Here is a 24,827-nt window from a genome sequence, read left to right as displayed (position 1 = left end):
TGGCCATAGTGTTTCATCACAGTAGTAGTAACTCTGACTAAGACAAAGACATCATCTCAAGACAAACAAAAACCAGACATGACAGGTGAGATGGCCCCAGGAGTTCGTTCCCCTGAACCCACAGAAGGTAGAAGAGAAGACCTGTCTCCACCGAGTTGTTCTCTGAGCTCCATGCTGTGGCAGGGCTGCATTCAGACACGTACAATAATACTAATTCATAATTTGTTTCCTGTTAGTAAAAGCGGGGTGGGTGGGGGGCGAATAACACTGTAATTTGCCTTGTGCAGCAGCTCACTGCCAGCCTTCCTCATCTCTTTTCTTCAGTGACTACAGCTAAGCTCTGGAATGCGCTCAGCAAGATGGACAACAAGGATTTAGAAGCTGAAATACACCCCTTGAAGAATGAGGACAAAAGGTCACAGGAAAACCTAGGGAACCTACTGAAAAACGACGACAACTTGAAGAGCAAGCCTGCGCCTTCCCGCTTGTCCCGTTGCCGCACGGTGGCATTTTTCCTTTCCCTGTTCATCTGCCTCTTTGTGGTGTTTGTCCTTTCTTTCATCATCCCATGTCCAGACCGACCTTCCTCTCAGGGCACGTGGAGGCTTGACTACAACAATACTGGTGAGCCTGTGGGGGTAGGAGAGGTTGCTTTCCTCATCGGGGTTCCAGACCCTTCCCTTGCCAGTACCATGACATAGCCTAGTCCGGTGGTCTTTGACTGTCAGCCCTAAGTGCCTCCTGGGTTTACCTCTGAACCTGGAGATTTTAGGAGCCTTTAGGGGAACTGGAAGCACTCTTGTGATCAGGTAGGTATGCAAAGGCAGGCTCACAGGCTTTAATGGAAACAGTTCAATGAAACTCAACCTGGCTGAGGGATTAGAGAAGGTGCCATCAGCTGTGAAGAACTGTGCCAGGCGGCTTGAGTGCTCCAGACACGAAAGCTGAAGCAAATTACACTTTATTTCCTGCCCATGAAGTTGGCCTTTATGAAAAAAACAACTGAAAACAGTTTTAACTTTTACTGTTTTTTTGTTTTGTTTTTTATTTAGAGACAAGTTCTCTCTTAGCCTCAGGTTGGCTTTGGATATACTGTATATCTGGGCTGGCCTTGAATTCCTGCCTCCCACCCCAGCTGCTAGGATTACAGGAGTGTGTGTGAGCCAGGGTCAGTAATCAGAAGCTTCACGTGGCCCAGGAGACTGAACCCAGGGCTCCTGGGATGCTGGGAAATCACTCTGCCAACTAAGCAACAGCCCCAGCCCCTGACTCCTGCTCTTTTAACAAATTAATTTATTATTACATTTATTCTTTCATTTGAAATTTAATATTTCAAACTATTCACTTTACTATAGTTATCAAGGGACTTTTTAAAAGATTCACTTATGAGCCGGGCGGTGGTGGTGCACGCCTTTAATCCCAGCACTTGGGAGGCAGAGGCAGGCAGATTTCTGAGTTCTAGGCCAGCCTGGTCTACAGAGTGAGTTCCAGGACAGCCAGGGCTACACAGGGAAACCCTGTCTCCAAAAAACAAACAAACAAAACAAAACAACAAAAAAACCAAGATTCATTTATGTATGTAATCTACACTCTCTTCAGACACACCAGAAGAAGGCATCAGATCCCATTACAGATGGTTGTGAGCCACCATGTGGGTGCTGGGAATTGAACTCAGGATCTCTGGAAGAGCAGTCAGTGCTCTTAACCACTGAGCCATCTTTCCAGCCCTACTTACTTATTTTTTGAGACAAGATCTTTCTTTGTAGCCCTTGCTGACCTGGGACTTTTCTGTGTAGATCAGGCTAGCCTCAAACTCACAGAGGTCTGCCTGCCTCTGAAGAAGCTACTTGGCCTAGTAAGAAAGATCCTGCTTTTATTGGCAACAGGAGACCTCACAGTGGCAAGCTGCACAGTGGGACAGTCAGTCAGAGCATTCAACCTGATCTTCCCAGTGACAGGCAGGGCCCACGGAGCGTAACTTGGAGCTTTCTTTTTCAGTCACGTATGACTTTCTGGCTTTGGGAGACGTAAACAGGGACAAGATTCAGGATGTCCTTTTCCTTTATAAAAATACCAACAGCAGTGATAATCTCACCAGATCCTGTGCTGATGAAGGTAATTCCTATTCTGTCGACTACAGTGGCCACATTGGAAGAGGGCTCTTTGTCCTTGTTTCTCATTTGGGGCATATGATATGGATGATGGGGATTGAGGGAAATGAGATAATACTGTCAGCTCCCTTACTCTACCTAGGGCCACCACCAGTGCCCCAGGCGGCCCGGGGATACGGGTATAATAGAGGAGGTGGGCTGTCATGTGGCTGAGGCACAGAATCAGAAAGACAGGAGGTGGCAGAACACTGAGACTGACCAGTGGCTGCCACCTCTACCCTCCAGGCTTTTCCACTCCCTGTGCCTTTGTGGCTGCTGTGTCAGGGGCCAATGGCAGCGTGCTCTGGGAGAGGCCTGTAACTCAAGATGTCGCCCTCGTAAAGTGTGCCATGCCACAGACACCAGACAGCGAGGTGTCCTCTGCCTGCGTCCTTGTGGGGAGACTTGGTTCTCTCATGGCAGTCAACTTCTTCACAGGTCAGCCACCTGGGGAGGGTTCTTGATGGTTCTCATTGGACGGGTCAGCCCTGGCGCTCACCCAGGGGTTGGTGATTAGGTAGGAACCCTCCAAGTGAGGGTGCGACCATTTGGAAGTCAATGATGTCACTTCTTTCAGTTGCTCTGCCATGTTGCAGCTGTGTCTTTGCATCCACAGTTGCGTCTTGTTATTGATGCTGGCAGAGACAACTAGCGTTGCCTGCTGTGAGATAACAGGAATACCTGTTTGGGCTGTGGAGGCCTTGGCTCCTGAGGGCTTGGAGGGCTGGACTGAGCCAGAGGAAGAAAAAGGCATGCCCACCTAACTTTTATGTGGGCTCCTGGGGATTTGAACTCTGGTCTTCACACTTGCCTGGGGAGTGCTTTAACCACTGAGCCATCTCCCTGCTTTGCTGCTTTTTTAGGGTTTTGCAAAGTCACACTGTGTAGCCCAGGTTGGCCTTCTACTTGCAGCAAGCCTTCCAAATGCTGAAGTTACAGGCATGAGCTGCTTTTCCAAGCGGCTGCCTGGTTGTGCTTGTTCTTTTTTTTGTTTGTTTGTTTTGTTTTTTCGAGACAGGGTTTCTCTGTGTAGCCCTGGCTGTCCTGGAACTCGCTCTTTAGACCAGGCTGGCCTCGAACTCAGAAATCCGCTTGCCTCTGCCTCCCAAGTGCTGGGATGCTTGTTCTTTTTCAACAAGGATCTTGGACTGCTTGTACACTCCTGTGTCTAAGTGGCCTCAGGGTCCCAAGGATGAATGCTCTCCTGTGGGTCTGCCATTCCTTTGTCATGGGATTTGGAGCCACTGTGTGTTTGGTTTTAGGAGAAACCCTGTGGAGCCATCCCAGCAGCTTTAGTGGGAACGCTTCCATCCTGAGCCCTCTGCTCCAGGTGCCTGACGTCGATGGTGATGGTACTCCAGACCTACTGATCCTCTCCCAGGAGGGACAGGAGGTGATCAGCATAGTTCTCAAGTACCCCAGGCCCACTTCCCTCCAAGCCCCTTCTCCGCTTCCTCACCCACTTCTTCCTGGGTGTGTGAGCACCCAGCAGTGGGTCCTCCCGGGGCCCTGTGTCCTGAGGTCCACACACACAACGTACTGTAGGCTCCTCCTCTGCAGGCAAGCTGCCTGGCCTTCCCCATGAATAGCAGAATGCACTTGGCCTATGTGTGGTTGGTGTGAGCTTTGATCCCACAGCCACCCTGCCGCCTTGTGCAGCCATGCAGCACAGTCACAGGTTCTGTGTTGGGCACTCTCTTCAAAGTACCTTTTCCCCAGACCCAGTGAGTGCTGACTGCCTTCTCCTCGAAGCTCCTAAAGTTCCCCTTGCCCTCCCGTGGAGCTGGTTCTGCCTCTCCCCTACTGCCCTTTGCTCTGCAGGTCAGTGGAGCCATCTATTCAGGTAGCACTGGGTACCAGATTGGCCACAGAGGCAACCTTGGTGTGGATGGAGATGGTGCCGCCCTCCTTCATGTGACCAGAACGGGTGCTCAGTATATTCTCCTACCCTGTGGTATGTTGGCTGCCACACTCTTGGGATGCTGGCTTGAACACTAGGTTTGGAGCTAGAGAAAGAAGCATACAAAGCAATTGGTGACTGTCCACCTTGCAGCCATGGTTCATGAGCTGACACTTAATCAGTAGTCAGGAAGCCAAAGGGATAAATCAAGTGTAGCACAACATGGTTCCAGAAGTGGGGCTGATGGATGCGCCTGGTCCCCATGGTGACACTGTCCTTCTGTGTTTTGAATAGCAAATGCCCTCTGTGGCTTCTCTGTGAAGGCTCTCTATGAGAGGATTACTGGGAGAGATGGCCATTTTAAGGAAGACCCCTCCTGGGAGAGCATGCTCAGTCGCTCTGCCCACAGGAGGCTTCTGCACAGGTTTGTTGGCATGTTTGTTTAGCTGTTTTATTGGGTTCTTGTATCTGCCACTGTTCCAACACTTATTCCACCCTAATCCCTTCCAACCCCCAACACTAGGTAGGAGAGAAGGAAGGTTAGAGGGGAAAGGGGCCGTATAACGCTATAGGCTACTTCCTGCTGACTAGGAGCGTTGGGTTCCTTTGGGTAAGTCCAATTTTTATCATCAGAATATCCCACGATCCAACAATAGAAACCAGCAATCCAGTCCATTGCAACAACAGGAACCAGCAGCAACAGGGGAGCAGCAGCCGCCACAGGCCCTCTCGAGGCTCTCCATTTATTCCCTCTCCAGAGTCCCAGAATTAAAGCATCTGCAACTGGCAAAAATCACGCCCCTGCTGGTGTATGAGGCAAATCATAGTCAGCTGCTGGGAAGCAGCCTGTATCCCACACCCGAGATAAAACAGAAAATATTCACACGCCGGGCAGAGGTGGCACACGCCTTTAATCCCTTCACTTGGGAGGCAGAGGCAGGCGGATTTCTGAGTTCGAGGCCAGCCTGGTCTACAGTATGAGTTTCAGGACAGCCAGGACTACAGAGAAACCCTGTCTCAAAAAACCAAAAAAAGAAAAAAATTTTACATAACTGGGTTTTTTAAAAAACCAAAACTTTTCACTGCACAGGTTTGTCTGACACGCAGGCCTTAGTTAGGGACAACCTGGTGTGAGGCACAGGTTTGTCTGACACACAGGCCTTAGTTAGGGACAACCTGGTGTGGGGCACAGGTTTGTCTGACACACAGGCCTTAGTTAGGGACAACCTGGTGTGGGGCACAGGGCAGACAGGCTAGGGCTTTGCAGTACTATGAGGTCTGCATTTGAGTTCATCACTCAGAAATGAGAAACGGGCAAACAAAGGCAGAGAAGGACCTGGCACAGCTGGGTGGCTCCGTGATGGAGTGCTTGCCCAGCACATTTGAGTCGCTGGCTTTCATCCCCCGGCCGTGAAGAAGAATATCAAATGGGAAGATCGTCCCTGCTCCACAAACAGAATCTCATTCTTTCAAGCCCAGGGGCTGAGAAAAGTGGGGACATACTACAGGGGCCTGAGGGAAGCCACCCCCAACAGGCCTGTCTTGAAGGGCCCATCCTAAAGACCACTTAAGTCTGCCTCCCTACACGCCCCCTCCTTGTTTAGCCCTGGAGCAGTTCGCTACCTGATGAATGTCCCAGGGAAATCTGGCCAGGACTTGCTTCTTGTGAGCTCTGAGGCCTGTATGTTGCTGGATGGACAAGATCTTGTGCCCAGGTGGACCCTTGGTGCAACTCAGGTTCTGAGGTATGTGTAGTTACTGCTGAGCTTGAGCAGGGCTACACCCTGCTCAGGGCCTTAGCCTGCCCTTCTGGCTGGCAGGGGTGATGGACCGGGGGTGGGGGTGGGGGTAGGCTAGAAGTCTGGTGTTTTCTCGCCTGTACTGGGATCTGTCCTTTATCCCTGAGGGGCTGCTGAAACTGCTGGTCATGGGTACCAGCCCCTCATCCTGGGTCCAGAAGCATACCACCCTGAAAACTTCATCTCAAATCCCTCTACCAAGACCTTCTATGAGGTCTTCTTCCTTAATCCTTCCAGAAAACCTATCCTTGGCCACTACAAACCAGACACCTTGGCTGTGGTAATTGAAAATGGAACCAGCATTGATAGACAGGTAGGCTGAACTTCACCACTGTGAATTGAGAGTCTCCCTTGTCCGTGGCTCATGAGCGCATAGTGCTGAGCCCGAGACTGCTGCCCTCAGATGGTGAGATGGTTCAAAGAGCTGCCTTTGTGGCTGGCATGGCTGGGCTACATTCCTATGTAAGCTGAGGCTGTCTGCCAATAATGTCCCCACCCTCCTCAGCTCCTACTTCTGGACCTCAGTACTGGGTCTATACTGTGGAACCAGCCCCTCCCAAGCCTGCCTGGGGGCCCACCATCCACAAGCCTGATGACTGCAGACCACCGCTCAGCCTTCTTCTTCTGGGGCCTCCATGACCTGATGAACGCTAATGAGATGGTACGAGGTCGCACGCATGTTGGGATCTGAGGCCAGAGGGACCAGACCCAAATTCCCCTGGAAGCTGCCAGGGCTGGGCCTCCAGAAGTCTGCTGACTTGTTCGGTGGGGGTGCGGGCCAAGGGGGAAGTATCCTGAAGGGCCCTGGGGCTACTGGAGAAGGGTCTTGGAAGTAGGAGCAGACCTCTAATAGGGAGGGCAGGTGCTGATAGACACTAGGCAGGACCAGGTCCAGGTGTGGGGAGGCAGGGGCTTGCAGGCAATCACGGAATGGGAGTTAGCCTTCTGGGGGACACTGATAGACATAGTTGTGAACAAGGTTACTTGCATAGCAGCTTCTGAAGGTAACCTGAGGGCTGCCCAGGAAGATTCCAGGAGTTCAGAGGCCTGCTAAGATGTGGCTGTGGTCCAGATACCTTGCTGTTCTCTCTTCAGGATCCCCATGACATGCAGCACAGCCTGTACATGTTCCACCCGACCCTGCCCGGCATCCTACTGGAGCTAGCCAATGTGTCTGCCAACATCGTGGCCTTTGATGGTGAGCATGGGCTCAGGCACTGGGTCCAGGTCTTCCCCTCCTCATTTGCTCTGGCTGGTCCTGAGCAGCTCTGACTGTCACCAACAGCGATCCTGTTTGAGCCAAGCCGCCACGCTGCCTATGTTCTCCTGACGGGCCCAGCAAGCTCAGACGTGCCTGGCCTAGTCTCTGTGACCAAACACAAAGTGCGAGACCTTGTCCCTGGCAGTAGAGTGATCCACTTGGGTGAAGGCAGCACAGACAGTGACCAGGCTATCCGGGACCGGTTCTCCCGACTCCGGTACCGGAGTGAGGTGTAGACGGTGTCTGCTGGAGCACATGGAGAGACTCCAACTGTGAAGACGAAGCCTCTTGGAAAATTGGCCTGCCCTTGGCCTTCACGCTGACCTCACTGCTTGCCCTGGTGATTCTGGCCCTCTGGGAGCCATGGCCTTACCGGTTCTACCCAAGGATGTAGGGGGGCAGCCTCCTGCCTCCTGCCTATACCATGTCCTCCCTCAAAGGTCTGGTCAAGTAACACTCCGTGGGCCAGCTCGGGCAAGTCAGCCCTGAAGGAGGCTCCTTCATCACTTCCTGTCCCCATACCCTCTCACAGGAAAAGCCACCACTGTGTGGTGTGCTGCTCCCTAGGCCCTCTCTGTCCAGCCTGGCTTTTCCCATGTCTGCACTGTCCCTCAGGGGTCATGAAGCTCAGGGCTGCAGCTGGAACCTGAGGCTCTGAAGCTGTTTCCCCAAAGCAGAAGGGAGTATGTCTCCCGGAAAGTGAGCGACACTGAGTTTGACCCTGCAGAAAGAAGCCTGTCCTGGGCCTCTGGGTGCACTTAAGGGATTTATAAACTGTGGGCCGAGTCAGTCCCTCCCCTCAGTACACTGGATCTGCTGTCTGCACAAATCTCTGCACCCTGGCACGGCGGGCACGTCCCTTTCCCTACTCTGGTGCTTACCTGATGAAGGTCTCACCTTGTGCCTTGTTGCTTCTGAAGCCCAGGGGCAACAGCAGCTTTGCCCAGACCACATCCCTAGCTCTGTAGCCAAAGCAGTCCCATGACCTGGCCGCCATGGAAACCAACACAATAAAGGATTTGCACTGATGGGGAAAACCCCCGTAGCCCAGCCCGAGCCTGCAGTCTCTCTGGATATCTCTCAAAGAAGGGATTATTCTAAGTCATTAGACTCTGGGTTCTGGTCTGGGGTGCGTTGGCTGCCACAGCACAGGAGAGCCTGAGGGCTTCAGGGCTTGGCCTGAGTATCAGTCCTCCTGAGAACACTTTGCAGTTTGCCAAACATAAACATGTTCTCATAACTACACATGCACAGAAGCCCTGAGTGTGCACAGGTGTGCCTGCGGTGTCACATGACGGCTGAGAGTGATGGGTGATGTTTTCAAGGCAGGGAGTTGGTCTCTTAACCCTGCAAAGTAAAGGTAACCCAGCATACATGTGGCCTGGAAGGAAAGGAGATGCGGGAGAGGGGTGTACAGCCAGATTCCTGGAGCCTGGCTCTCCACTGCACAGGATGAGGTGAGGGGTCCAAGGGTCCCTACGCTCTCAGTGCCAGGCTGGATTGTGCCCCACATCTCACTCACCACAGCCCATCTAATGGCTACTGAGGACAGTGACCTGCTTATGGTCATTAAGGGGCTGGATGACCCTCTAGCCTGCCATGGTTTCTTAGGGTCCCAGGGCTTGCTTTGGGTCACGCCTCCTGCATGCACCTGGGCACACCTGCCACAGGAGACACTGGACAGGAGGCAGCATTCTGCCTACCCACAGCTTCTCTCACAGGTTTCGGGCTTTCTGCTACACTCACATACCCGTCCTTGGTGCCCTTTCTCTCGAACTGGGCAGGCGCCGTCCACAGTAACCATTTAAAAAAACACTAATTTATGGGATTGAGTTCAAGTCAGCAGGCTTGACAGCAGGCACCTTTACCCACTGCATCATCCCATTACCTCCATGGTGGCTACTTTTTATACCAGTCTTCACACACAAACACACGCAACCCAATATATGACATATCCACACCACAGACGCCACACATCACATGCAGCCTGCACAGCTGCCACTCCTACTACATAGCACCCACCACGAATTATGCCACAGACACTCAAGCCATAGGCTCAGCCAAGCTAAGCCCACAGAAGACTGGACTATGCAAGGGCCTGAAGCTTTTATTTCTGTAGAAATGGGTTGTGATGGGAGACTAGAGAACTGCCCTGTTGGGAGCTGTATAGAGGTGCCGTCTTTATTTCTAACTCTGGGGTAGGGGTGGCAATGCTGGTGGCACAGGACAGCCTGGACAGGAGATCTGGGAGGCCTACAGTCAGCCCCAGCCCTACAGCTGGGCCAGCAGCGTGGAGTTGCCTTTCTGTAGATCTGATCAGAGGACGGGTGAAGGAGATGCCATGTACAGCAGTAAAATGGCACTTGCAGACATAGTCTCCTAAGAAGCCACTGGGTTCAGCCTGAGGAGTAGGATTACCTAGTGGAGAAGGCCTCCTGACTAGGATGACATGGCCAGAGACTGATAGCTCCTCATGTGTCACTGACTTGACATTCTAGAGTTGAGGATGGCCTCCTAGTCCTGAACTGAAGACTACAGAATACCAGGAACTCTGATTTTACCTTTTTTTCTAGAACAAGGTCTGTCCTGGCAAGGACTAGCCAATGAAATCTTGTCCTAGGAATCAACTGGGCCAATCTCTCCTAGGCAGGGGAGGGCTTACTTAATGGAGGCTAAAGGGCCTCATAGCAAGGCTGGGCCCTCTACACAGATACCAGTGCTGGGGGTATCTCCATATACCCATCAGGGGAATGTGACCCCACAGGGTGTCAGGCAGGTGATGGTAAGATGAGGTGTGCAGCAAGAGCCACCTACTCCTCCCCATCCCCATCGGCACCTGCAGGGGAGCTGGTTGCTGCAGGCTCCCTGGGCGTAGACTGGAGAGCAGGGCTGGGGCTGGACTGCAGAGGCTTCCGCAAGAATGGAAATGGCCTGGGGACAAGAAAGTGCTGAGGACACAGGTCTTTTCCCTGCAGGTTCCTCCCTGCTCAGTGGACATAGGGCAGCAGCTTGGCTTACCAGCGTTTTGTCTCCAGCGGAACCACAGCTTCCTCCAGCAGGCCCTTGTATATGTCAGACTTCAGGAACCTCGGATATGAGTCCTGCAAGAGACAGCGTCCAGTCTTTGACTCTTCACCTCATAGCCAGATCCAGTCAGGCATTGCTGGGACAACCTTCTGCTCATAGGCCCTGTAGGATAGAGTGCTGAGGGCCAACTATCCAATATTAGCTAGCCTAAACCAGGACCTAGAGAGACCTGACACCCATCTGGTGGAGCCACTAGATTGCAAAACATGGGCAAGAGACACCGAGTTCACACAGAGGGATGAGTCAGGCACCTCCAGCCAGGGAGGAGGAGCCAGAGTGCTCCTTTTGCAGAGGAAGGACAAGGATGTGGGATTTCAACGACACCTCTGAACAAGGCTGATGGTTCACACCTGCAATCCCAGCACTGGGGAAGCAAAGGAAGGGAGAGCATAAACTCATGGATAGCCTGGGCTTCATAGACAATAAATAAAAAGTAGCCATGCGCTAAAGGGCAGAGCACTCTGTAGAAAAATCCCGAAAAATTCATTAGAGTCCAGGCAGAGTGGTGTACACCTTTAATCCCAGCACTCAGGACACAGGCAGGCATTTTGAGTTCAAGCCCAGCCTGGTCATAGTGAGTTCCAAGACCTCCAGAACTATGTGGAGAGACCCTGCTCAAACAAAATAAGAGAAAGACCACACCAGAAAGCAGGACACCAAGGTCTGGGGAGATATGGAATGTGACCCTTAAGATGACCAGGCCAAGAGGAAGAGCTCACAAGTGAGGGTTAAGGGACATACAGAGACCTGCTTTTCTTTGTTCTTGTTTTTTGAGACAGGGATTCTCTGTGTAGCCCTGGCTGTCCTGGAACTCACTCTGTAGAGCAGGGTGGTCTAGAACTCAGAGAGATCTGCTTGCCTCAAGTTCTGGGATTAAAGGCATGCGCCACCATGCCTGGCTTTTGTTGTTTGTTAGTTTAGGGTTTTTGTTTTTTTGTTTTTTTAAGAAAACATTTTTTTAGATGGTGTGATAGTGCATGGCTGATATCTTGGCACTTGAGGGTGGAAACAGGAGGACTGAGAGTCAAGGTTAGCAAATTCAGGGCAGGTCTGAACTATGGCAGTTAGTTGCTGTAAGTTGAAACTTATTAAATATGTTGAAATCTATGATTTTTTTTTTTGAGACAGGGTCTCACTCTGTAATCCAGGCTAATCTTGAACTCACACAGATCCACCTGCCTCTGACTCCCTAACAGCAGGATTAAAGGTTTGCACTCCCATGCCCTAAGAATTCTATGAATTTATTATGATATTAAACAACATTAGGAGGCTGAGGCAGGAGGCTTGACACAAAGGTCAAAGGCCAGTCTGGACATTTATACATAGTTTGAGATTTCTGAATAAGACCCTGACTTAGACAAACTGAAAACCCCCATTAACCACTTGGAACAAATACCAAAGATCCAGCTAATTGTTTTAAAACTGATCAGTAGTGTAGAGCTTTGATTCCATCTGTCCCACCATATGACGGGAGGGTACACAAAGGGTGGGGCGGAGAAGGGACAGCCCAGTCGAGACAGTAGGCAATGGTGGGTTCTAAATACCACCACCACACTGGTTTACTGGTACCAGAGCAGCAAGTGACAAAGGCTGTACCCACTCCTGATGAAGCCAAACAGACCAGAAAACAAAAAAACCACCCAGAACTAGAAAAAGAGTGTGTGTGTGTGTGGGGGGAACTGTGATGGCTGAGACACCAGGATGTGATAGGGACCCTGATGGCCGGGACACCAGGATGTGCCTACCTTCTTCATGAGCATGTAGATGTGCAGCTGCGCGGCATCCAGGACATAGCGGTGTGGCTGGCGCAGCCCCTCCAGAGTCCACTCCATCGTCTTGCTGTCAATGTTGACCCAGCGGGCAGCTCCAGGGGCTAGGAACTGCCTGAGATACCAATGCTACAGTGTGACCCACGCTGGACCTAAGTGATGGCTAACTAGCTTCCAATCCACACACTTACTGATACACAGAGTCCACTAAGGTGGGGACCTGGGCTTGTCCGCCAAAGCGCAGCTCCTCACATGCCTCCCAGAAGCTGAGGTTTTCGGCTAAGGACAGAGCAGCAATCAGGGTTAAGGGTTCTCACTGAGCTGGCTAGAGAAAACCTGGGGCAGGGTCCCAGGTAGTAGCCTCCTTCCCTTGGGGGTGCCTACAGCAGGAAGGTACGCTTCTTACCACTGAATTCCTTCTGAAGAAAGTCCATGAAGTGGGTACGCCCCACGGGGTCATCCAGGAGCTCCCGGAAGCTGAAGCTCCATCGTTCAACACGGAGCTTTGTTGGGGCAGCCACGCTGGAAGGGAAGAGGTGAAAGCAAGGGAGAGTGGGCTATTCAACCTGTTAGCAGTCCAGAAGCATTTAACAAAGGCACCAAAAGACTAGGGGCTTACTTGGGGGCATTCATGGCCCAGTAGGTGACATCATCTGTGATCCAGGGGTTGCTGGGCAGGCACCCTGACATGATGGGATCATGTGGCCCATGCTGACTGCTGAACTTAAGGTACCTGGGCATTCCAGAGGGCAGTGCAGGGTGGCCTCAGGGACAAAGCTCTATAAAGGGTCTGGGTTGGGAAGGGACTTTTCCTGCCTCTTACTCACGCCTCGAGGCAGACAGAGGACTTCACCCGGTTCCTGCCCAGTGCCTTCCTGAAGCATTCGATCTAGGACGTCAGAACTTAGTCAGGACCCATGCTGCATGATGGGCACCCCTACCCCGAAAGTCCCTTAGGCCTACCTCACACTTATAGAAATCCGAGCTCTAGGTCTGAAAGACACAGTTGGCTTGGGTTACAAAGCAGCCTCCTGGGATTCAGAAACACCACTGTGTGTCCACCCAGGGCTGAGACCCTGCCCCACCAGATGTAGCAAAGAATGACTCAGACCTGCAGCCTGATTTGTAGGGCCCTCTCCTAGCCCTGGGGGAGGACTCTCACAGATTTTATCCAGGGACTCTGAGGCTGCTCCACGAAACCCTAAAGCTGTCTAGAAAATGCTCACTTGTTATTAACCGATGACTTCAAGTGTTTTTGTTATTGTTGAGACAGTGTTTTCTTTGGTCCGTGCTGGACTTGAATTCACTATGTAGCTGAGGACACCCTCATATTTTATGATCCTTCTGCTTTCACCTCCCAAGTATTATGATTAGATGTGTCTGTCACCATCCTTGGTACTTAAAATATTTTGGTTTTTTTGTTTTTTTTGTTTTTTTTTTTTTTTTTTTTGTGTGTGTGTGTGTGTGTGTGGGAAAGAGTGGGGAGTTGATTGGTTTTTTTTGAAAGAGGGTTTCTCTGTGTAACAGCCTTGGATGTCCTGGAACTTAGACTGGCCTTAAACTCACAGAGATCCACCTCTGCCTCCCTAGTGCTGGGACCAAAGTTGTGTGCCACTAAGCCTGAATGTTTGTTTTGAGACAGAATCTCTTTAGGTGGCTCTGGCTGTTCTGGAACTCACTCTGTAGACCAGGCTGGCCTCGAACTCAGAAATCTGCCTGCCTCTGCCTCCCAAGTGCTGGGATTAAAGGCGTGCGCCACCACCGCCTCAGTGCATGACTGGCCTTTTAAAGACATGTGTATTGAGAAATCCTTCTCTGGGGAGCCTAGTTTAGCTGAGTCACAGCCCCTCTAGACAGGTTTGTATGGCTGGACTGTAGGAGCCACCTGGGAGGCTGGCCAACTATTCCCCTGGGCATGGCGCTGAGGTAGGTGGGTGACGCCTCTGACTTCCAATATCATCCTAGCTCTTTGCTTTTATATACAAAACAGTTAGGGGCTGAAGTTATCAAGACGCTATGAAACAACAGGATCTGTTCTAAAATTTGGGTTTGGGTGGGAGTGGCTGTTTAGAGTAGGGGCATTGCCCCTACTGCTGTGTCAGCCAAAGCCTGTCTGTGCTGGGTCCCACCTTCTCCAGTTTGGAGGTTACCAAAGGCTTTAGAGGGAGGGGCCTATGGACCCAGAGCCCTCAGGCCAAAGCCTTGTGGTCATCACTTCACCTCCCTGGGAACTCTGCTGCTGTTTCAGCCTGGGGGAAGAGGATCCCGCCCTCCCCGGGACAGCCACTTACTTGCACCCAAGGCAGCAGGTGAGAGAAAAGAGGACAGGAGTCACTAAGGGAGCCAGCCTGAGGGTGGGGTCCAAGAGAAGCTGAGACCAGGAACATCGTAAGATAGGGACCTTGGAGAGGCTGCATTGGGTACATTTAGGTGGATCAGATAAAGGGACGAGTGAGTGGTCCAAAGAAACCGGAAGTGTGCTGAGTGGAAGGGTGGGTGTTAGAGTTAGGGTTAAAGCGGCAGCAGTTAGGGTGAGGGGGCGGAGCGTGACGTGCTTACCATCTGCACTTGACTGGGCTTGTAAGAGCCCCTCTCAGGACCCTGCTCCAAAACATTAGGTGCCCCAGGCTGCAGAAGGATGATGAGATGGGGGTGCTGAGCCCCCCACTCCTGCAAACTTCAATACCCTTAACTGTCTGGTATGGGAACTGACATTCCAAGGAACTTGGGAGCTGAACCCTGACCTGGCCTTGAACCCCGCCACCCCCCACCCCACCCCCCACCCCCGCCATCTCTCTGCCCACCCTGACTCAGGTGATCCCTTTGGATAGTAAGCTGACCTCAAGTCATATGCTAGGAACCTCAGTTTCTCAGCACTGCCCCTCCCCCAACCCCATCCTTCTGCTGCAGCTGAGATTAGCCTTCACCTAGTGTCCTGGGACCCTCAGCCCTGCCTTGGCTCTTGTGTGTCTCCCTTAGACAGAGGGGACCTGGCTTATTCCGTGGTCTGAAACTAGAGGCATCCTCAGACCTGACCATGTCACCTCTACATCGTCAACCGAGAAACAAAAACAAGTTCCCTGCCACCCACCTAACCCTGAAATCCACCTTCCCACAGCTTAAGAAAGCAGTTTAAGGGGTCTTTCAGTAAAGCACACAGACCCCTCTAGACTTCCACCACATGAGGACTCACAGGGGGCTTGTTCACCAGCCAGTATGTCTGCTCCTGACACGAAATGACCAGCCTGTCTCCCTTCCGGCGCCGCTTAGCTGCCCTGAGAAGAGTAGGCAGAGGTGAGAGGAAGCTGATCCTAAGCACTCCCCACACTCCACGGCAGTGGAACCTGTGATGTCATGCTCTTAGCCCCAAGGCTTCCGGTGGCCAGCTCAATGAATGTCCTGGGCATTCTGAGCTCAGTGTCCCACCAGCTGTGGAACTCACCGCAGCTGCTCCCGAGCCTGCATCAATACCAGATCCCACGTATGGTTGATCTTCTTGTGCAGCAGGGCATAATGTTCCTGGGGGGCAGCAGGGTATCTAGTGGGTGGAGTTGCTAATCTCCACACAGGCCTACCTCTGGAATATGGACCCCAGCTCCCAGAGACACTGCAGGGAGTTAATGGTGTGTCTCTACCTGGTACAGAAACCAGCCCAACCAATTGGGTCTTTTTTTTTTTTTTTTTTTTTTTTTTGGTTTTTTGAGACAAGGTTTCTTTGTGTAGCCCTGGTTGTCCTGGAACTCACTCTGTAGACCAGGTTGGTCTCAAACTCAGAAATCTGCCTGCCTCTGCCTCCCAAGTGTTGGGATTAAAGGCATGTGTCACCATTGCCCAGCACCCATTGGGTAGTAAACAGGGGCTGCTTCCCCTTCTGGGAACTCTAAGCCTCCCCCTGTAGGGGCTTTCCCAGTGAGGCTGCAGGGAGTGAGCAGGGGTATGTGTGCATTGTCTAGAGGCCTAGGCTGCATGTTCTGGCTCAAGGGGTGAGTCTGTGCTGGACTCAGCCTGCTGGAGGGCTCACCTTCTCGTAGTCTGCTAAGGCCCCTTGCTTTTGGATGTTCTTCTTAGCCAGGTAGATGGCTGGAAGGGTAGGAACATAGTGCAGAGGGCCATGACTGTAAACCCCATGGTCTTGCCCTGGGACCACCGTTCCCAGCCTGGATTTCCGTCCATCCCACTCACCATAATCCAGTTCAGCAGCTGGCCACAGAGTGCTCATCCAAAAGTACGGTGTCTTGTGTTGTGCAGGGAAAATGACGTCCAAGATCTTCCCATTTGCTCTCCCAGGTACCTCCCACCACCAAGTCAAGTGGAACAGGTGCGACGCCCCCACAGTGCGTCTCCCATTATCAGCAAGCAGTTTAGGGCACACCTGGAGCCCTGCAACCTTCCACCTGCTCCCTCCCTCTTGTCTGGGCAAAGAAGGTGCATCCTTATGTGGATGCACTGCCCATTCTTTTTGAAGGGGCGGGGATTGAGATAGAATTTCTCCGTGTAGCCCTGGCTATCCTGGAACTCACTCTGTAGACCAGGCTGGCCTCGAATTCACAGAGATCCGCCTGCCTCTGCCTCCTGAGTGCTGGGATTAAAGGCGTGCGCCACCACTGTCCATTCTTTCTACCTGGAACTTGGGGTCCTGTAAAAGGACTTCCTCCCTGACTCGGAATGCCAGTGGAGCTTGACAATCCAAGGATGGGATCACTGTCTGAGTATGGATTGGCCTGGACTCACACACTGAAGTGCAGGGATCCTATCACTACACACAGCAGATAATTTTTCAAGGATGAGACCTGCTGGGACTCCAGCTGAATGCCTTGTAGACATTGACCTTTGCGTGGATGCTGCAGCAGAAAGTTGAAGTTCCCTCTGTTTGCCTCAGTCTAGATTTTTGTGTGTGTGGGGGGGGGAGAAAGGGCGGGTCCAGTCTAGTGACGTCAGAACGTCCCGCTCCAACACCAGTATACTCCACCCTCCCCTAAGTGGGGGTGCATCCTGCAACCCTGGGCCTGACCTGGAACCTGTAGGGGGTCTCGTCTGGCCTGAGCGTCAGGTCTCGGGAATCACGCAGTGGGTAGATGTAGCCATGCTGAGCCAGGAGTGTGCCCAGGTGCAGGGCTTCTGAGGAGAACGAAAGTGAGCGCTCTGCCAGCCCCCACCCCAAGCCGCGATAAGCCGACTCTCACCCTCCTCCGAGATGCTGAACTTCTGGACCAGCCATTCCACGATGTCCCTGCCTGCACAGGAGAAGCGAAGTGGGCGGAGACCGTGGCGCCCTGCTCCCCCAGGGTGTCCACGAGCCTCACCCGCTACCGCATGGGGAATGACGGTGATCAGAAGGCGCTGGCTCCGCATCTTCACGCCCTGGTCAGGGTCCTGCATACTCACCACCACCCGCTCCATCTGAGAGCGAACGCGGGGGGGCGGGGGTGAGGGTAATAACTCAGATCGCGCACACTTCCCCCCTCCCCCCAGGTTTCCCAGGTCACCGCGCAGGGACAACAGACTCCGGGGAAGTAAAGGCCGGGACCCCAGCCACCCAGTGGAGAACTGGGGTGAACTCCCAGTGGTTTCCTGGGTCTCCCCAGGTCTGTTCACCCCCGTCACCTGTCGCGTTCCACGCCCCCTCTCCTACCCAAACTATGCCCACAGGCCGAGGGCCCACCTTGCTGAGATGCGGTCTCTGCATTCGGGAGCACCCGCCGTGGGGTGTGCAGCCCGCAACCGTGGCCATGGCGGACCTCCGAAGAGGTCCATGGAGAGGCCCCGCCCCATGCGGGCCCCGCCCGCTAAGGTTAACCGTGTGAGCCTCGGGGCACAGGTTCCCGCACCACAGAGACGCCTGAGTCCTCGCAAGCTGTGACTTGGGATAGTCTGCAGTGTGGGTAGCCTGAAACCTCAGATGCCTGCAAGGCAGAGGAGCCTGTCTTAGTCTGGTGGCTTACTTGCCGCAGGGCTTGGTTTTCGAGATGGAACCTGTCACTGACGCTCTGGAATAGGACAGAGTCGTAGACAGATAGATCAGGTTGGAAGCAGCGGTTTAGGGTCTTGGTAGTCACAGCTCCGTTCGTGGGCCATTAAGGAGTGCAGGGGTCAGCAGAATCAGGATTGTGTAGTCAAGGGTGTATCTTGACTTGGCCCAAGAGTATCTTTTCACAGATATGATGTGTATGGCCTGAGTGGAGCCATAGGGTTTGTATGATGTGAACCTCACCTGGCGGGTCATTGATCCATTTATAAAGGTCATGAATGGGTTGTTTCTTCTTTCCTGAAGATAGGGTGCCCTCTTTTTCTTCTCTACTCAAGGAATGCCAGGGGTCATCAGAGGAGCGATTGGCCTTACTGAGACCAGGAAGCTTCAACATGGCATTTGAGTTTATCCAATGAATCAGAGGGGCTGGAAGAGTGTCCTGCCCAGATATGGCACATCACCCAAAGATCCCAACCTTTTCCCAGTCCGACTTCACTTAAACACAAGGTCAGGCTGGTCCCAGGCCAGCTGTCCTCCCTGAATGAGTTGGCATCTCTGGAGGCTGCAGGCTGCTGGCAGCTGAAGCTATCCCCAGTGTCTAACATTACACACTCGCCAAAGGGCACGGATGAGTCTCTGTGGCATCTTGGGCCTCCTTGCAGGACCTTGCTTTGGAAAGGTAGAGGACAGTGTGGTTACTAGCCCAGTACCTTAGCATTAACGGTTGGCCTGCTACACAGCAAAGCAAAGGTGGGCCTGATGCCTGGATACGCCCAGAAATGCAAGACACTCCTCGGCAGTACTTCCTTATTCTGATCCAGGCCTTTGGTTCTGTGGTCCTCAGCTGAAGGCCCAGCTCACCAGTCACCTGATTTGGCTAACCAACATTCCCTTCCATCCCTAGGACTCCTCTGGATGTCAAGATTAAAAAATCCCTCAGCACCTACTTTCTGTTTGTTTCAGTATCACGAACCTGCAGAATTGTCTGCATCCCAGGTCCCCACAGACATCCCCCCCCGCCCCCACATTCACAGTCTGTACCAATAAGCTTTAAGAGATCTTGAGTCTGTGTGGCCCAGACTGCACTTCAGTGTGTGGGTACTAAGAACCAACAGGGTGTGGCCCAGCTGGAGGCTGAAAGGCCCCAGGAGTCCTCTTTGCCCAGACAAGAGGGAGGGAGCAGGTGGAAGGTTGCGGGGCTCCAGGTGTGCCCTAAGCCGCTTGCTGATAATGGGAGTCCAGGGATGTGGGGGCGTCGCACCTGTTCCACTTGGCGTCCCTGGCCAGCCCGCCCCGCCCAGGGGATCCCGGGGGACCCGACTCCACGTGGGGGTGGGGCAGCCCTGGGTCCCTGGCGACGCGTCCGGGCGCCGGGCGCGGCAGGGACGACCGGGTTCCGGCGCGGTGCGGACGACACGCGCGTCTCTGCGGGCTGCGCGGGGTCCGCGGAGCGGCTGGGGGCGCGCGGCGCGGGCGCGGCGCTGGGCGCGGGGGGCGCTCCCGGCCGGGATGAGCTCACCGCAGTCGCGCCGGGGCTGAGCCGAGCGGGCGGCGGCTCCGCGGCGGGCCGCGGCTACCATGCTGGGCCTGGACGCGTGCGAGCTGGGGGCGCAGCTGTTGGAGCTGCTCCGGCTGGCGCTGTGCGCCCGAGGTGAGCGCCCGAGTCGGGCGGCGGCCACGTGCGCCGGGGGCAGCCAGGGAGCGGCGCGGTTGGGGGTCAGTCCCCGCGGCAACTTTGGGGCGCGTGGGGACCTCGTGGCTTGTATGTATTCTGACCGGGCGTGGGACTTTAGTCCACGCAGACCCTTCTGGGGAAGGGAGCCAGGAGGAAAGGAGTGTGTCCAGCCGAGAGGCTGCGGCCTCTCCCGTAGGTGGGGCTGGGGCTTCTTCCGGTGAGAGGCAATCCTAAGGTTGGAGGGCAGTGGGCAGCATCTCAATGAGACCCCTGTCCCTAGACACCCAAAGGGACTATGGAGACCTCTAGTTTGGGGCACCATCGGAGGGATCTAGTATATTATGGGAAGAGCATACAGCTAGAGAACCCCTGGAGTACCCCAGGGCCACTACTTTCAGTAGTAGCTTGTAAGCTAACCAGAAACAAATTGGTCTCTCCAGGGTCTCTTAGGAGCCCTTTCCAGTCATAAGAGCCTCTTTTGAAGAGACCAAGCCTAGAGATTTCTAGGTTCTTGGGGGGGGGGGGGTGTCACTGTGTGCCCATGACAGCGTCTGTGGCTTCTTTAGCTCCACTGGGTAGCAGGAGGAACGCTGGTGAGAGAGTGTGGGTCCCAGCTCAGCACTTGAATGTTGGGGTCAGCAGGTGGCAGGCGCTTACATGCCTTCTCCTACTCACAGTCCTCTCGGCTGACAAGGATGGGGAGCCAACTCCATCAGATGAGGTGCTGGACGAAATTGTACCAGAGTACCAGGCCCCTGGGAAGAAGAGCATGCTGGCCATCTGGCAGCTGGACCCCGGGGACGTGAGCTTGGTCAAGTACAAGCAGGCGCTGCTGGGGCCCCTGCCACCCATTATGGGTATGGCCTGGGGCCTGGATGTGGAGGGCTGCAAACAGGGGGAGGGGACGGTAGGGACAGCAGAGCACCCCGTGGATGCTGTTTCTCCTCAGACCCCAGCCTGCCCAACGTGCAGGTGACTAGGCTGACACTGCTGACGGAGCAGGCTCCAGGGCCTATCATCATGGACCTTACAGGTAACCCCCTCTGCAGACCACAACCCATCTTTGGATGAAGACAATCCTTGGACCCTGTGCTGAATCCTAGTTCCTTGGGTGCATTGCCACAGACTTCATGGGCACCACCAGTCCCCACATAGATGTTTCTGTGGCAGGGTCTTGCGTATGTCTTGGAGATTTAGAGTGTACCTGTTAATTCCCTAACAGGAGACCTGGATGCACTGAAAAGCCAGGTGTTTGTCCTGAAGGAGGGCATTGAATACAAGGTGAAGATCACCTTCAAGGTGAGGGGAGCTGCAGTAGGGGCCAGCCATGTCCCAGCCTTCCAGAGAAGGCCCTTAACCCTCTCCTTTCCCCAGGTCAACAAGGAGATTGTCAGTGGTCTCAAATGTCTGCATCACACCTATCGTCGGGGACTGCGTGGTGAGGCAGTGTGGAGGGCAGGCTGAGTCTGGGGGAGGTGGGCAGAGGGTGGCTTTTGATGACCTTCCTTCCCACAGTGGACAAGGCCACCTTCATGGTGGGAAGCTATGGCCCCAGGGCCCAGGAGTATGAATTTGTGACTCCAGTGGAGGAAGCACCAAGGGGAGCATTGGCCCGTGGCCTCTACGTGGTCAGGTCCCTCTTCACTGATGACGACAGGCTGAACCACCTGTCCTGGGAGTGGTGCCTCCATGTCTGCCAGGACTGGAAGGACTGAACCCCACTTGGGGGTCTGTAGTCCCAATCTCTGTCAGTTGCAGAGACCTGCAAGCATTCCCTAGACCTCTCAGTTGGTGACCAGATGTCCCCCACTCTCTGCTGTGTTCCCCCTGCCTGGTGCCTATTAAATGTTACCTTGTCTTGCTGCCTGCGTGTTGCCTCTTTCTGCCTATCTCCACCCGAGGGGCCTTTCAGACTTTATCTCCTCTGAGACCTAGCCAGGTGCCACGTGGCTGTCCCTGCTTGGTCCCCGAGTCCTTTATCTGCTCCAGCCTTCAGGGCCCAGCACACCATGGATGATCGGTTTCTGCCAGTGTTGCTGCTCCTGCTGGGTGTCTCAGGCTCATGGGGACAGGGAGAGGAGCCTGGGGGTCCCTCAGAGGCGCTCCCTGAGGAGCCCATTGGGGAAGAAGTCCCCAAGGAGGATGGGATCTTGGTCTTGAACCACCGAACCCTGAGCCTGGCACTGCAGGAGCATTCAGCCCTGATGGTGGAGTTTTGTAAGTGTTTGGGCCAGTGGGCTGGAAACCATGGTGGCAGCCTAGGGGTTCAGGCCTCTACTTCCTAGATTTGGCCTTTCGTGTGGGCACCCTGCTCTCTGAGTCCCAGGATCTCTGAGAGGATGCCTGGACTGGAGACTGTGATGTTGACATGGGTTGGCTGTGGTCCAGTCTGAGTGGGAAGGAAGGGTGTTGGTGTAGTGGGTACCCTGAGGACACATGGACACTCAAAGCCCCCATGCTCTGTCAGCCATGACCACATAACTGAGGTTACTATCTTTGGGGCCTCTATTCCAAACAGCTGGTCACTGGTCCTTCTGTGACTTTCTCAAAATCTTTTTAAAAATTTAAAAATTTTAAAAATGTCAAAGCATGCTTAGCTGGTAGGCTTCAGAAAGTAGTTACTTGTAACCCTGGGAGAGAGGAGGCAGGATTCTTCTCTTCTCTACCTGGGATCTGGCACTTATGTGTAGCTGTCATCAGTGTCTAGGGTGGGCCTGAGGGAGGATGTGAACAGAGCATGCTCCCTGTTGGACCCGGGTTGCAGAGGACTGGTGTGCTCACAGTCTCATCCTTCAGATGCCCCATGGTGTGGTCACTGCAAGGCATTAGCTCCTGAGTACAGCAAGGCGGCTGCCCTGCTGGCAGCTGAGTCAGCTGTGGTCACCTTGGCCAAGGTGGATGGGCCTGCAGAACCAGAGCTGACCAAGGAGTTTGCAGTGGAAGGGTACCCTACACTCAAGTTCTTCCAGAATGGAAACCGCACAAACCCAGAAGAATACATAGGTACGAGGTGGGTATGGCTTAGGGTGGGCAAGTACACAGGTGTGGAGTGGGTGTGGCCTAGGGATGGGGCAGATGTCCAGTCTGGAACAGAGATCCCTCTGCAGGGCCCAAGAATGCTGAGAGCATTGCTGAGTGGCTGAGGCGGCGAGTGGGGCCCAGTGCCACACGTCTGGAGGATGAGGAAGGTGTCCAGGCACTGATGGCCAAACGGGATGTAGTGGTCATTGGCTTCTTTCAGGTACAATGGCAGGGCTAGACAGGCTGTGGGAACAGTGCTGGTGGCATCCATGTTTCTCATGGGGCTGGGCCTGTAGGATCTACAGGAAGAGGATGTGGCAACCTTCCTGGCCTTGGCCAAGGATGCTCTGGACATGACCTTTGGCTTCACTGACCAGCCACAACTTTTTGAGAAGTTTGGCCTCACCAAGGATACTGTGGTTCTTTTCAAGAAGGTGAGTTGGGGCTAAGAACAGGGTTGGGGGTCAGAGTCACAGCTCCTGCTAACCTTGCTGGTGTCCAGTTTGATGAGGGTCGTGCCGACTTCCCGGTAGACAAGGAGACTGGCCTGGACCTGGGAGACCTGTCCCGCTTCCTCATCACACACAGCATGCACCTGGTCACAGAATTCAACAGCCAGGCAAGTAAAGCTACAGATCACAGTGAGGTAGAGTACAGGGACCCCTAAGAGGTGGGAAGCTTGGCTGGGGTAGAGAGACCTTGGACTGAGGCCCTTAAACAAAGGTCCCAATAGAAGTCATGAGATTCCCACCCCTCCAGACATCACCGAAGATCTTTGCAGCCAGGATCCTCAACCACCTGCTGCTGTTTGTGAACCAGACACTAGCTCAGCACAGGGAGCTGCTGACAGACTTCAGGGAGGCAGCACCTCCATTCCGGGGACAGGTACTGGGGTCTCAGGAGGAGGGAGGGATGGTGGGGCTGAATGAGACCCCAACTTGGTATTCTTTTTGGTAGGTGTTGTTCGTGGTGGTGGACGTGGCCACTGACAACAGCCATGTGCTGAATTATTTTGGCCTCAAGGCTGAGGAAGCCCCCACCCTGCGTCTGATCAATGTTGAGACTACCAAGAAGTATGCACCTACAGCGGTGACACCCATCACTGCAGCTTCTGTGGCTGCCTTCTGCCAGGCAGTCCTCCGTGGGGAAGTCAAGGTCTGTAGCTGTTCGAGGGGAGGAGGAGCAGCAGTCCTAGGTCTTGGGCCCTGCACGCGACCCCAGTGAAGGCCTGTTTGCTTCCCCAGCACTATCTCCTGAGCCAGGAGGTACCCCCCGATTGGGACCAGAGGCCAGTCAAGACTCTCGTGGGCAAGAATTTCCAGCAGGTTGCCTTTGACGAAACCAAGAATGTGTTTGTCAAGTTCTGTGAGTGCTGAAGAGGGGAGAAGGGGGCAGGGGCAGGGGCAGGGGCAGAGGCAGATCCAGCTATCCAAGCTGACTCCTCCTCTAGATGCCCCATGGTGCAGCCACTGTAAGGAGATGGCTCCAGCCTGGGAGGCACTGGCAGAGAAGTACAGGGATCGTGAGGACATTGTCATTGCTGAGTTGGATGCTACAGCTAACGAGCTGGAGGCCTTCTCTGTGCATGGCTATCCCACTCTCAAATTCTTCCCTGCAGGACCTGACCGAAAGGTGAAGGGATGGAGGTGGGTGGGGAGTGGACTACTACCCAATAGCTGGCTCCTGGCTGGGGCACATGGCCTCAGGTCACCCTCTTTCTTCTCAGATTATAGAATACAAAAGCACCAGGGACCTAGAGACATTCTCTAAGTTCCTGGACAGTGGAGGTAACCTGCCTACGGAGGAACCTGAGGAGCCTACAGTCTCCGCCCCAGTGGGTACTCCATTCAGGACATCAGCCCCTCAACAGGTTCTCTCCTAACAAAGTGGTCAGAGGCAAGTCTGAGCTGGGCTTCTGTATTTTTCTAGGAAGCACAAGCCAATTCCACCTTGGGTCCCAAGGAGGAGCTGTAGCCATCGGGACACTATTCCAGAGAGTGGTGTCCTCAGGTGCTGGAGGGAGTTGTGTGCCATGAATAAACATGTTGTCCCAGACTGTGTGTGGTTCATGAGCAGGGCTGGCTGCTAGTCTGCCTAGCTTGGCCCTGGCCTTTATGGCTTCTCTGGGCAAGAATGGGGAATATGTTCAGAGGCCATCTTGCCTCCTTCACCATTGACTTGAGGGCTGAACAGCCAC

The 24,827-nt window shown here is 53.8% G+C and overlaps 4 protein-coding genes across 8 annotated transcripts in view; 3 read left to right on the top strand and 1 right to left on the bottom strand.

Moving 5' to 3' along the window:
• Window positions 1–8,160, top strand: part of Fam234a (family with sequence similarity 234 member A) — a 29,437-nt gene extending 21,277 nt beyond the window's left edge. For both annotated transcript variants that reach the window (XM_034506522.2, XM_034506523.2), the window contains exons 3-13: window positions 325–624; window positions 1,999–2,115; window positions 2,397–2,588; window positions 3,413–3,543; window positions 3,972–4,104; window positions 4,345–4,474; window positions 5,655–5,795; window positions 6,087–6,162; window positions 6,355–6,510; window positions 6,945–7,047; window positions 7,135–8,160. In XM_034506522.2, the coding sequence (XP_034362413.1) occupies window positions 360–624; window positions 1,999–2,115; window positions 2,397–2,588; window positions 3,413–3,543; window positions 3,972–4,104; window positions 4,345–4,474; window positions 5,655–5,795; window positions 6,087–6,162; window positions 6,355–6,510; window positions 6,945–7,047; window positions 7,135–7,346 (1,656 nt within the window). In that variant the 5' untranslated portion in view covers window positions 325–359 and the 3' untranslated portion in view covers window positions 7,347–8,160. The remainder of the gene's footprint in view (window positions 1–324; window positions 625–1,998; window positions 2,116–2,396; window positions 2,589–3,412; window positions 3,544–3,971; window positions 4,105–4,344; window positions 4,475–5,654; window positions 5,796–6,086; window positions 6,163–6,354; window positions 6,511–6,944; window positions 7,048–7,134) is intronic.
• A 1,041-nt stretch (window positions 8,161–9,201) lies between these two features.
• Window positions 9,202–18,927, bottom strand: Rgs11 (regulator of G protein signaling 11). Of its 2 annotated transcripts, XM_034507175.2 has the most exons (18): window positions 17,629–18,923; window positions 17,270–17,366; window positions 17,150–17,200; window positions 16,978–17,084; window positions 16,149–16,200; window positions 15,988–16,046; window positions 15,409–15,485; window positions 15,160–15,241; window positions 14,526–14,594; window positions 12,930–12,953; window positions 12,794–12,855; window positions 12,586–12,699; window positions 12,373–12,488; window positions 12,158–12,245; window positions 11,943–12,081; window positions 10,129–10,211; window positions 9,947–10,041; window positions 9,202–9,528 (listed from the first exon to the last, which is right to left on the bottom strand). In XM_034507175.2, the coding sequence occupies exons 1-18, from the start codon at window positions 17,695–17,697 to the stop codon at window positions 9,218–9,220; spliced, it is 1,695 nt and encodes a 564-aa protein (XP_034363066.1). In that variant the 5' UTR covers window positions 17,698–18,923; the 3' UTR covers window positions 9,202–9,217. The 2 variants fall into 2 exon arrangements, with proteins under 2 accessions (XP_034363066.1, XP_034363067.1); XM_034507176.2 differs by lacking the exon at window positions 12,586–12,699 and having other exon boundaries at window positions 17,629–18,927.
• A 495-nt stretch (window positions 18,928–19,422) lies between these two features.
• On the top strand, window positions 19,423–21,472 carry Arhgdig (Rho GDP dissociation inhibitor gamma). 2 transcript variants are annotated; one of them, XM_034506458.2, is made up of 6 exons: window positions 19,423–19,585; window positions 20,287–20,466; window positions 20,559–20,642; window positions 20,832–20,890; window positions 20,984–21,047; window positions 21,125–21,472. In XM_034506458.2, the coding sequence occupies exons 1-6, from the start codon at window positions 19,513–19,515 to the stop codon at window positions 21,322–21,324; spliced, it is 660 nt and encodes a 219-aa protein (XP_034362349.1). In that variant the 5' UTR covers window positions 19,423–19,512; the 3' UTR covers window positions 21,325–21,472. The 2 variants fall into 2 exon arrangements, with proteins under 2 accessions (XP_034362349.1, XP_034362348.1); XM_034506457.2 differs by having other exon boundaries at window positions 19,424–19,585; window positions 20,832–20,908.
• An 8-nt stretch (window positions 21,473–21,480) lies between these two features.
• Pdia2 (protein disulfide isomerase family A member 2) lies at window positions 21,481–24,683 on the top strand. Of its 2 annotated transcripts, XM_034507314.2 has the most exons (11): window positions 21,481–21,826; window positions 22,406–22,612; window positions 22,717–22,850; window positions 22,927–23,064; window positions 23,133–23,249; window positions 23,390–23,515; window positions 23,588–23,785; window positions 23,875–23,995; window positions 24,081–24,262; window positions 24,357–24,464; window positions 24,560–24,683. In XM_034507314.2, the coding sequence occupies exons 1-11, from the start codon at window positions 21,619–21,621 to the stop codon at window positions 24,602–24,604; spliced, it is 1,584 nt and encodes a 527-aa protein (XP_034363205.1). In that variant the 5' UTR covers window positions 21,481–21,618; the 3' UTR covers window positions 24,605–24,683. The 2 variants fall into 2 exon arrangements, with proteins under 2 accessions (XP_034363205.1, XP_076793235.1); XM_076937120.1 differs by lacking the exon at window positions 24,560–24,683 and having other exon boundaries at window positions 24,357–24,553.
• The last annotated feature ends 144 nt before the right edge of the window (window positions 24,684–24,827 follow it).

This window comes from Arvicanthis niloticus, chromosome 6 (genome assembly GCF_011762505.2).
Source record: "Arvicanthis niloticus isolate mArvNil1 chromosome 6, mArvNil1.pat.X, whole genome shotgun sequence".
Lineage (NCBI taxonomy): Eukaryota > Metazoa > Chordata > Mammalia > Rodentia > Muridae > Arvicanthis > Arvicanthis niloticus.
This window is presented reverse-complemented; position numbering and strand designations above follow the sequence as displayed.